Here is a 13,337-nt window from a genome sequence, read left to right on the forward strand (position 1 = left end):
GAGACATCATATAGCTACATTGAGGTATCATAGGCTACAATAATACAGCTGGGCAAAGAGTGATTCCTCGTGAAAAATAAATCGGGAATATTGCAGAATAAAATTTTTGCACATGTTGATCTGTTTTCTAAAGAAATCATTTCGCCCTGTACACGTACAGTGGTTCGCGAAAGTATAGGAACACTTGGCACAAAATTGTTCATGAATATATGATGTGCAATGTACGAAACTTTTTAAAATTTCCTTAGTACTATAATGAAATATAGCTATCCTGACTACAATATTAAAATTTGAGGTCATTCAGTAAATGTATGTGGAATTGACAAGATGTTTATTGCGAACATACACTGAGTGAAAAATTAATATACAGCATGAATAATAGTCTTAAACATAAAATTAGTGTTAACGATCGTCTCACTATTGTGGCTTATTAATATAGTAAATAATCGGTTATTCGTATAATATTCAATAAATAATATCTTATAACCTATTATATTTCTATGTCCATTTCAAATTTTACTAACCGCAATTACAGTTGTGTTTCGCTACAGTGTTAATGAGATTCCAAAATGTTTTGCAATATTTATAGATAAAATAATAATGTTAATTAATATAATAAATCTATTTAACTATAAAAGTTACAAAATATTTAGTAGAAGTATATATTTTAGAAAGAGAATAAAAATACGTAAACAGAAAATTAATAATTTTCGGTGCTCAGTAGGTCCATCTTCAACACTTATCGTACGCTTAAAGTGACTATTCATATTATATTTCAATTTCTTACTTTTTATATGTATATATCTTCAGATTTTTGCTAATATAGTTATTGTAATTGTATTCGTTATGGTGCTAGTGAGGTTTCAAAATGTTTTATGTAACACGTATAATAAATTAGGCTCTTTTCATAAATAAAAGCATAAGATTATTACTTTTTAATATTAATTTTAATAATATAGAAAATATGGATCATGATATTGCATGCACAGTTGCGTTGTTACAACTAAATTGTTAAATTGTACTAAGTCGTCGCAGCTTATTATTTGATTTATTGCAATCCTGTAAACAGAAGTCCTTCGAGTTGAAATTTAAAGTCAACACACGTATATCTTGTTAGGTTTTCAAAGACATTTTTCTCAAAAACTTTACTCAATTTTTTCGACTTATTTTTCGTGAGAAATCACTTCTTCCCGGTAGCATCACGATTGCGGAGACACCTTATATAAGAAGGTCAGTTCCTCGCAACCTCTGCGATCTCCAATCAGGTGTACGTGGCAGTGGTAGCTTTATCCAATATAACCTCAGATAGAAAAGACTAGTGGGCTATTTCTGAAATTGGCGGCTCCAAGAAACTGGATTCTACAGATTTCGTCAATAACACACGTCCAAGTAACGGAAACCTACGATCGCACCATCGCATTTTCTTTCTTCAGTCTATGCTTTGCTTTTGGTATGTGTTTTCGATCATATGATCGATAACCGCTCTCGAGCATTCGAAAGCTTCAATTAAATAAAGTAAATAATATGTAAATATTATCAATGTGTATAAGTTAATGGCGAATTAAATATTAAAAAACAGCAGTTGTTCCTCTCTGTTGGAGATCTCTATTTTACGTATATCGGAATTGTAAATACAATTATATATAATGATATTAAATTATGTTGTATTATATTATATTATATTATATGGGGTATATAAAGTGATTAATATATCCGTGTTCTTAATACACAGGTACACGTGTATTAACATATTCGTATTTCATTTCGAGTGATTATTAACGTATAACAAAATTCCCAAATATTTAAGAAAGTATAATAATTTGCGAAACAAATACACAGCGGTTCACGATAATTATGTGCATTATACGAAACTTTCTGATATTTCATTAGCACTGTAACGAGACACGATGATCGTTATTATAATAATAAAATTTGAAACCAATTAGAAAATGTATATTGGAGTTACAGGACTGACGTTTGTAAACAGTCGCTCACAATAAAATATTAATACACGGCATGAATATTAGTTTTAAACATTCAATTGATATCAAAGGTCCTCTCATTACTACACATTGTGGCTTATTAATGTAGTGAATAATTGAATGTCCAAATACTTTGGTCATCTTTGCAATAAATATTTTCCAAATTCTATATTTATTTTCAGATTCGTTTCAAATTTTACCAATATAGTGACGATAGTCGTGTCCTATTACAGTGCTAATGAAATTTCAAAATGTTTTGTATAGTATATATTGTTTTGGTGAGCCACTATATGATGCAAATGTTAAGTTTGAAACACAAATGGTTAAGCCAGAATTACGCTTCGATTTGGATCTGTATAAGTGACGAAAGGCAAAATAGATATGCAACAATTTCAGAACTTGCTAAAAAGTATCTAACTATACTAGCAACGTAAGTTACGATAGAATGATATGTTTCAAGTGGGGAAATATTATTACGACGAAAAGGAACCATTTACGCCTGTTGTCAGAAGGTGTATGTACACTAGTCTTCTTCATAGCAAAACAGATTACTTGATTAGTCTTTTTTTAACCGAAATGATGTATTTTTTATAATTATCTACAATCTTATATTACATCATATAAATATTCGTTTCTTATATATTGCTACTTGCAATACGGGTATTTCATCGTGCAATAATAATCACACGAAATACATGAAATATAAATATGTTAGGAATTACTCGGATTAAAACACGGATTTATTGATTATGGATGTATTCTTAATACACGTTCAAAACCATAGCTTCAATTTTCTATGTTTCCTATGGAGCTAGTAATTTATGCATCTAAAGTAGTGTCTATTGATAACGTAGTAATAATATATTTTTCTCCTTTGTACGTATATTCCTACGTACATTTAAACTACTATAATCTACTATTTTTAAATATGACTTATGACTTGTAAATACTTTACTAAGAATCAAATATCAAATAATAAATATCGTGCTAATATTAACGTTCAAAGTCTCTCTATAAATTTGAAAGAACTTTTTAGTCTGCTATAGTTATGTAATCAGTTAACACAAATATTCTATTTTTTTGTCAGTCGGCTTTTCCTGACGGTGGGCTTGCGTCAAAGCCGGCTTGCAGTAATCGCGTCAACGTTATCGTGCGTAATATTCCTGTTAAAACTATCATGCTTCATGATTTCTACACGTTCATATTTTCGAAAGCATAACTAGACCAAACAAATGTTAAATAGAGATGCTTTTAACCTCTAAATATTGTAACATATCGTCAAAAACTGAGTTTAAAGTTTATGAAGTTTGCGCAGTTACAACTTAAAAGGTTTGAATATTTATTGCTTTACGAATGATTTTCATCATTATCATGAATTTCTATTCTTTATACGAATAACATATATGATTATTTAATTATATGCTTGTTTTAAATAGAGTTAGGACAATCAAGAATATATGTATATGTCGGATTGAAGTCAGGATTATGGAGAACGGCGTTTAATGAATTTTCATTAGAATTAGTCATTGTCGTGATACAACGGAGAGTTTATTAGCACGGGCTTATTAACGAGATTAAGCACTCGTAGCACTAGTGATAATGACCTTAGGTTCGAAACGAATCCGCGGTCACGGGATGGTAAACGTATGTTCTCGCACAGTTCAAGTCTAACTCTTTGTTAACTAGATGTGAGGTATTCACTGGTTGTAAGGTGGCACTGTCCTTCGTCGATGAGATCGTACGAAAGAATGAATCTCCGTCTCGACGATGCCGTCGAGGAGAACTATAATGGGTGTGTCTAAGGACATGAGATCCTCGGATTCGTCAACGAAAGCTTTCGTTCCAAAGGTGAGGGAAATTAGCGCTGTTGCTAATTGGTCGATCTCCATATCGGCGTTTTGAAAGAGATGCTGGCCGCCCTTGAGGGGAGGTGGTTGACGGGGGGCATCGTTCGTGGAAGATAGGTTTCTCCTATCTTCCCGTAGTTGCAACAAAGACTACTTGACGGACTTCGCTCGACTAAATCTTAAGATCTATAGCGGGTCCTCACGTTAGCTAAACATACACCACAAAGGCATGCCGACACCCGGCGATCATCTTACCCGGAGGACAAAATCTGCGTGTGGCGGACCGCGGAATAGAAACTATCGAAGTATTTACTGCCGCGTATCGCTACGACTATTTCTTTTAAGGAGAGGTATAGAGTTACTCTGTGCCTTTGTTAGATAAAACGTTCATCCCTTTGACCGCGGCTACGTTCGGCGACTGATTGTCGCCTCGAGCCCAAGCTCATGATCATAAATCTCGAATAATCGGTGCGGCATTTGTTTAATCTAAGTTACAGAGTTGCGGTATTCCCGCGAATCCAAGGAGGAGTTCCGGTGTTCTTTCATCTCCGATATATATTTTACTTTCGATATTTTGTATCTATGTATGCGGAGGATTAGTCGAGGATAGATAGTACGAAATAACGAGAGTGAGATATTGCTGTCGCAACCCGTCAAATATATTTTAAATAAATAAATAAATAAATGTACAGCCGTATACGTGAGTCGTTAGTACAAAATATAAAACGCGGAATAAATACTCCTTAATGTTCGTCGCGTAACTCGATAAATACTCGGAGATACTCTGTAGATAATGTTTGATACTCTTCGATACTCTCTGATGCTAAATCCCCAGTGATCGCGTCCGTTTATTTATACTGGTCGGGGGAGAATCGGAAAATTCAAGTTCATCTTCATTCGACGGTTGCCTGTAGCGGCGAAATTGTTTTGCCCGGAGTCTATTTGTTCTTACATTACTTGTAACCTAACGGTACATTTATTAGGTACATTTTGTATCCTTTATACATTTAGAATTCGTAGAAGCATATGTATAATAGAGTGTATATACCGTGTATAATCGCTGGAATAGCAGTACTTAGCAAAGAAATGTTTAAGACGTAAAGATTTCTTGCACCATTCACATTTAATTGTAGCTTCATCACCGCACATATTATATGTTGGTTCTGTTTTGACAGGATAATAGTAGCGGTATAAATAATATAACGATAATATAAAATGACATGGTATAAGAAAAAACCCTACAGGATTTTCAATGCTCCAGATCTTTTGTTTACGTATCCGCTTTCGTATCACGAGTACTCGATGAAATCTTGGAACCTAGTATGAAAACTGTTTATGAACAAGGGATTGTAATTTTCCTAGCGCACGGTGAACCAGACCGGAAAATTATGGGACATTTTCGTATAACTTTCAAACCATACAAGATATTGAAATAAAATTTCATTCAAAAGGTGTTGGAAAAATAATCCGCATTAAATAGAATACGATGTAAATAGTACATTTTACGTTTGACAATCCTTTTTTTAATTTATTGGATTGAACAACTTTAAATAAATTTGAAAACCTGTTTATTTCACATTGTACTTATTCTTTTAGTTAATTTAAACGCAAGTTGAAAAAAATAAAAAAATATTGAATAGTACTACAAATTGTGGCAGTTTTCAATTGAAATGTATTGCTTAATTGAAGAATAAGACTAAAATTGTATTTAATATATATTATAATATATTAGTTTATTCTATATATATATTATGCATATACATAATAGAATAATAATAATATATAATAATAATACATGATAATATAATATATAATCATCTGAAGAAATATACATAGTATATAGGGACTCGTGAAATTCCATCATTTTATTCATGTATGAGTTCTATAGTTTCATCATCTAGTATTTTATGATTCTTGTTATATGATCTTATTCTTAATGCTGACATATGTGGATCAGAAGCTAAGAATAGTGTATAAAATGTATCTTTATTAGCAGCGATCCTTGAAACTTTTCTATTGTTCTTATTCCTACAGTTCTTGAAATCCTTGTGTCTCGCTGCTTGCTCCTCTTCTGAAAATTAGTCGATCGAAAGTAAAGCATGTTGTATTATATCTGTCCCATGTATAAGGATGAGGATAACCGAATTAGGATCACTGAAATCTAATTCCAACCATTCTTCACTACGCTGAAAGAGTAACGATTCTGTATACTGGGATTGAACCCACCACTGCTTCAACTTGCAAGCAAATATTTTCAAATTTGTTCTCAACAATTCAAAACTTTCAGACAAAATATCCATGTTTCTTTTTTTTTCACGTATTTTGTTCCACTTTTCGCAATATCGAAGGATCTTAAATTTTTATTGTCAAGTATAATTTTACCGTATTTTTACAATGACCATTCCAAAAATCGAGAAGCAGAACGGTTCCATTGCGAACCCAGTATTGGAAAAATAAATTTCTCGTAGCCACGTAATTTGAAAATTTTATACAGAAATGTACTACACGCACTGGAGAAACTACGAATAATAACTCCGATAGTAAAATGTAGGGCAGTTCTTGAGTTTAAATAAGCATTTTCTTTTTGTTGAATGCCATTTTTTTAGAAAACTCACTAAAAGTATCATAATAAATAACTAAATAAATTTTAATACCGCACAAGCTTATGAGCGTTACGAACCTTCTTACAAAAAAAATGTTGACAAGAAACAAAAATTTTTGTATGTTAGAAATGTGAACGTAATGAAGATTTGTGTATAGACAATTCTCACGAGAAATGTCAACAAGATTAATAATGAATTAAAGAAAATGTACAAATAAGCTGAGTTTATCGATGTGTTGATTGATGGATTTGTGCTGTCCTAAAATTTCATCATTTCCCACAATTTAAAGACACTTTAATCTTTAAACAGAACAGCTTGAAGATAGAATATAGCTTGCCATATCCGAACCTCCATTCTCCGTTATCTAAACGAATGGTAAAAAATGTTTTCTTCTGTTACAAGTACTCCTGTTTGGATGATATATTACTGATAATGTAAATAGTTTTGTCTATAGAAATTAGAGAGAAATAATATTTTAAGAGCCGTTTCGATAAAGCGGCGAATGAAAGGCGAATCGGACGAGTGCGTTGATAAAACTTCAAGTTGACAGTAAGGTGACGGATACCACAACTGTAACCCTAAGGGTATCAGAATATTATTATATATTATAACATAATATTATTATATATATAGGAAATAAGAATTAGCGTACTAGTAAGTTTGGTAACGGTAGGTTTATTTCAATATCGTTCACGCCAACACAAAATCAGGCACGATTCTCCGTCAGTCTATATGCACGCAGTCATCATTCGTCACTAACTCCTCTCATCGCAACGACTCTCTTTCACGCCGACCACACTCCTTGACAACGCTGACAACACTCTCCAACCACGCTGACAACACTAAAGCCCGACAACGTCGGCGACACTAAACTCACTAACGGCTACCTTTTATACCTGGTTCCGGTATATCATGGTCAAATAGACCTTACTAATTACTCAGGCTTTTCCTCCGATACTACATATATTATTAGTAGACTGTAGATTTTTATGCATTTATGGGAAATTCGAAGGCACAGAGAAATAAAATGTCTGTACCTAGTATGCGAGAATATATAAAATATTCAGTGTAATACTCCTTACAATATTTGATAAGTGAGACAAATGTCTACCTGGGATACAGTTTTTTAATTATATTAATAAAAACATGAATTTGTATAAATATTAACAACTGTCCACGATGAAAATTTATATAGTTTACTAGCCAAAAAATATGGACTCCTTAGATATTAAAACAAGCTGACAATTTTCTTGATCTGAAAGTACCAGGAAAGCGATTGTTCTATTATCCGAAAGTCTCATTATTAAAAAATTGTTTTCTTTCCTACTTTAACTTAGACTTGATGTATCCGAGTTGCGATAGAGGAAGAACATCCGTCTTTTTTTCAATCGACATGGTGGAATGTAAATTATTGATATCTAGTTTCAACGGAAGGTTCGTTCGACACGTCCGAAGAAATTTCCATATTATACGCCCTATTCGTGTTCCGTGAAGCTTGTATGGTATATTACTCTTATGGGCAAGTAGCATCAACTGAGTTACGTAGCATACATCCTCTTCTCAGTTGAATAGTACGTTCAAATGATATCGTAGCGTAGCTGAAGCTTCAGATTTGTCAGCGCTGGTTTTTCACTTTTTGCAGCAGGAATATCTTACGAGATGCCCCAGATACTATCAAAGCATACGTATGAAAGCATATTATGCTTTCTTATGATACTCTATGTTATACTCGTGTAATAAGGTACGCTATAATTTTGGTTAGTAGAATCTCCAGTATCCGATTTAATAGGGAAATATGATCGTTGAGGGAATTTCTGGACAGTAGGACGCACGTCTTTTCGTATAATTAATATTCTATGTATCATATAAAAACAATTACAAAAAATACTGTAATATAATACAAACGTACTTTTTGTTTTAATTATTTAGGCATCTTATATCTTTTTTATTGCTAAATTAAATACATCTGTAGCTGTGGTATAGTGTCCGGATTACAAAATATTCGGCTGGAATGAAATCTTTTAGGGGTTTTGAGGTGGCTGAAGCCGAAAACGAAGGTCGTTTTTCACGAAAATAAGGCATACAAAATTTCGATCAACCTGTTGACGTGTAACTTCCTCGTGGGTTCTTACGTTTTATTTTTTGAAATTTCGTTCTCTTAACTTACGGTATGGATTACTTTGAATGCATTTGAATAGCGAGTATTGGATTAGTTTTGGAGTATTTTTTATCTTCCGTGACCGCACAGAAAGTAGAAAACGGTAAGCGAAAAAATTGGCATTTGGCGCATTGACATTGTCTGTGCCACCACTTGCTTTACCACCGCATACCGCTTACCTGTTCATGTAGTTGAATTTTCAAAAGCGTTTATTTTTGCGAAAAAAATAACTCTCATTTTTGACCTAAGATACACCCGGAATACTATACTTTATCCAAATGTGTTAATACATTGAGCTGCGTTGAATTGTATTCTGTTTGACATCAATTTTTAATATTGTATATACATAAAAACAGAATGAATTTATTGACATATAGAATAGGACACTTTATTTTCATCATCAATTGACCAAAGTAATGCGTACAAAGCATATACACGATCCACCGTATGCAACCTAGTGATTACCACGCACGGTCTCAGTTTTTGAATTATATACAAAAATATGTTTATGGGTATATATAAGCAATAATAAATTGTAGTGATCGAATTTATGATAAAATCGAATGAAATAAAAATGAAATGATGCTAGCTAGATATTAAACTAACCCAACCTATAACCCTATAATCCAAATATAAATCTATATTTTGTTATTTATATTAAAGAAGATTAGCATCAATGAGTTAAGTTTAGGTTGTGTTATATAAAAATGTGACCATAGCGTAGTGGAGAGTAAATTTAATCGAAGCTTTCTGTGAATATCTCGGAAACTGAGGTTGAGCGGCGGTAACATGTACAGGGAAATGTTGTCCAGAATGATGACCTTGACAACATGTTTCAAGGTTTCGCAAAATCTCAGCAAACGCAGAATACGCAAATACGTTCGATCGAGCAAAATTTTTCTGCTCCGATCGTTGATTAAAGCGATTCGTAAATCATTGGTTCGTTTGTTCACAGAATCGGCGCACGTTCTCGAAATGTAACATACCCTGTGGGGACTATCCGGCGGGACACGAATTAAATTACGCTTCGGGTCAAGTACGACCAAGGCAAAACAGCGTGTTCATTGGATCTAATACGTCGTTGCTCCCTGGCGCTCAAGGTATGCCACGTCGCACGAAAAGCGCGTTCGATCTTCAATTCTTGATGTTTTCGGAGAACAACTCGTGCAGTGAACAGGATACGTTAAAAAACTTGAAGTCAGCCAACGAGTCGACGAAATTGTTGCAACGCGAACGAAAGACCAGTATCTGTCAGTTAGACAGAATCGAAACGTCCAAGCCTGTCTTTCGAGACAGAGGAATGAGTGTCTGTCAATTCGATGCTTCCTCGAAATTGTGGCAACGAGATCGTGGAATGAGTGTCTGCCACTTCGACAGGATGGAGGTACTTGCCAGACCGTTGCAAAGAGACCGTGGCGGAAGAATCTGGCAGTTCGACAGAATGGACGTGTTGGCCAATCCGCTGCAGAGAGATCGCACAGGCAGCGCCTACCATTTTGACAGAATGGACGTTTTGGCTAGGCCAAATTGTTCTTTTGGCAAATCCTTGTCGAGGGAGAGGCGCGTCAGCATGTGTAACTTTCTGGAGAAAGACGAGGAAGCAGCGAAAGGCAGTCAAATGATACGGCGTTTAAGCAGCAACAACATTGAGAAAATCGTGAAGGAGGAGGCGTCCGTCGAAGAAGCGGAATGTGAAACGGCGATGCAGCAGATATTTCCCAAATGCACACCCAAAGGAAATAAAAATGCTTCCTATCAATTGGACCAACCGTCTTGCAGCAAAACTCCTGACGTTGTGTTCGGATACAAGGCTACTTGCGTGTAGTGTGAGAAAGTTAAACGTATGACTTATCAAGGGAGAATATGTATGCTATACTTGAAATTTAGGGAAATTAATCATCGTTTCAATTTCAAGGTATCGAAGGGTACTTGAATGCATATGACACATTCAATCACAATATGGTAATAAATAGAAATTCTTATATAAAATCGTATCTAAGTGTAACACTTATACCGACTGTATAATGTTCCAGAAATGAAATTAAAAAATACTCCTTCCTTTAAAACGTACGACTCATAAAGTTCCGAAAGAACCAAACTCCGTGTACATAATGATTCAAAGGCGTCTGATTCCGAGAATAATTCTATGACAAAAAATATATTTTATTAATGTTATACTTGGCTCTTTCGGTCATGTCATTCTGTGTGAAGGAATCGTCTGAATAAATTTACATCGTGTAACAAAATAATCACAACAGAATTTGAAAGTGTACACGTTGTCAACGCCACGAGAATTTTAGAAACGAATAATTTCACATATTTTTCGGGCTGAAAACAACGATTTTCGACATTCAAACACCGAAAGAGTTGAAGCAAACAATTGTAATAATCTAAGAAAGTAGTAAAAGAAATTTATAAAGGAAGATGCGAACTATTTTTTCAGGAATTGTAATTTTTTAGACGACTGTTGAAAAGATATAAATTTATTAACACGTATTACAATTTTGGTCCTATTATGATATTAGAATTTACCAAGCATTCTGGCAAAAACGGCGTTGAAGAGAACACGAAACTCTCCGTTACAAGGTTTGCGCCACCTTGTGATGGGATATAACGTTCGATATATACTTCGAATCCCAAATTAAGTCCACTTCATAGATTTTGAATACTACAATACATATTTAATCATTCATTCATTCTACTTGCCAAATATGTATTCACCAAGTAAGATCTTCGCAAACTGATTTCGAATCTCAGAAAAAATACTTGCAATCACTTAATAGAATTATGAGAGTCGAGAAAGCAGTTCCACTTTACTGAATTTTTATAATAATACAAGGAAGATTTTACAGAATTGTAGACGATAAACAGGATTCCTATAAATTTTATTTTAATGTTTAAACGTGTGAATATTTCATTTTACTTTCATTTCTAAGGTTTTGTAATGTTCGAAGAAGATTTCCAACATAAAATTGAAACAGAAAATCGTGTATACCAATAAAAATCTTTTTATATTTTGTTCAGACTTGGCACATTTTCTAACATTAGAAAATTACAGTTGGATCGAAAATGACCGAAAGATCGTATCAATGTTAAGGATGATATCCAAACAAACTGTTTTAGTTAATGGAGAATTGCTAGTAAGTTTTAAACTTCCTGTTATTTCGGTTATGAATATAAAAGCTTACAGTCAACTCCATTTACATTAGCTAGGTATATATCATAATGTAGTATCGGGGAAATTTAGGTATAAATTTTTCCTGATACTATTTATAATTTATTTACAATAAATAAACTAACAGATGTTAATTAGACAGAAAACGATAGTCGTTTAACTTGAACTAAATGCAACAATCTTATTTTACTTCAACCGCTCTCGCAATTCGACAACGCTAACAACTCTACTCTTCGACATCTCGACTAACTCTGACTTCTGGACTAACTCTTATTTCTCGATTCACACACTCTGACCTCTCGGTCAACGCTCTTTGAATCCAAAATCGTCCCCCTCCTTTAGCGATCTTTTTTCCTCTCTTTAATCTCATGACGACTACGCAAAAACTAGGTGACCTTAGTCACATAGGCTTTTTTCCTATGTAAACTAACAACCGAAGGACAGACGACACTGTTTTGATCTCTGACCAGACTTTTTTTTACGATACTGTAGTATCGTGGAAAATATTAGGTATAAACTTATCCTGATACTATTTATAATTTGTAATTTATTTACAATAAATTAGTTATACAGATATTAATGAGACAGAAAACGATGATTATTTAATATGGAACTAAATGTAACAGTTTTACTCTAATTCGATCACTCTCGCAACTGAGCAACGCCAACAACTCAATCTCTCAGCTACGCTAGTAACTCACGCAACTCGACAACGCTCACAACTCTTCTCTTCGACTCCTCGGTTAACTCTGACCTCTCGATTCACTCTCACTTCTCGATCAACCGCTCAACGCTTCTCGATCAACCGCTCAACGCTTCTCCCCCTCCATTAGCGTTATTTTTTTCTTCTCTCTAATCCCATCCTGTTAACGCTCCGCAAGAACTAGGTGATTTTAGTCACATTGGCTTTTTTCCTATGTAAACTAATAACCGAGGGACAGACGACATTGTTTTGATCGATTTCTAATTAGGCTTTCTCCTCGCGATACTACAATACTACAATAAATGAAATCTTTTCTTTTAAAGACTACATTACATTTACAACTGACTGTTGAGTCAACCAGCAGATTTGTTAGTGTGGATATAATGTGCGTGTAGATAATATTCGATAGTATTTCCACTCTATTTCCTTATTTTTCATCCCAGTAACTCCTATGGCTTCGTTCTCTTCGGACTCTTGAAGTTTGTGTCAGGTTTTTAGCTAGTTCGTTAAAACGAATATAGTTTATTATTGTGTGCTGTCGCAAATAAATGAAATCTTAAAATAAAAATATATTCTAATTTAGCTCCACGTGCCAAGAGAACAGATGTATTTCAGTTTTGCAGACTACGCGCGCCTGTGCAGTATTCGCGGACAATATAAACTGGTTGCCGTAAATACTTCTGAAAATTCATTGCCAATTTAATTGCTATGTATCCATTATCACGATCGCGGATTATGAGAACGCATTAAATGTTCAGAGAAGTCAATGCAATTTTCGTATCAACTGTGTTTTGTGTCCCATAAGAACAGATATTTACATCCTCTATCGTTCCAAAATGTTTTCATAAACGACATTCTGTGTAATTACG

The 13,337-nt window shown here is 34.0% G+C and overlaps 1 protein-coding gene across 1 annotated transcript in view; it reads left to right on the plus strand.

Moving 5' to 3' along the window:
- LOC126922412 (uncharacterized) overlaps nt 1-11,608 on the plus strand; it is a 119,647-nt gene extending 108,039 nt beyond the window's left edge. The window contains exon 5 of the mRNA XM_050734982.1: nt 9,546-11,608. Within this exon, the coding sequence (XP_050590939.1) occupies nt 9,546-10,415 (870 nt within the window). The 3' untranslated portion in view covers nt 10,416-11,608. The remainder of the gene's footprint in view (nt 1-9,545) is intronic.
- Nucleotides 11,609-13,337: the final 1,729 nt, after the last annotated feature.

The sequence above is a fragment of the Bombus affinis genome, chromosome 12, assembly GCF_024516045.1.
Source record: "Bombus affinis isolate iyBomAffi1 chromosome 12, iyBomAffi1.2, whole genome shotgun sequence".
Taxonomy (NCBI): Eukaryota; Metazoa; Arthropoda; class Insecta; order Hymenoptera; family Apidae; genus Bombus; species Bombus affinis.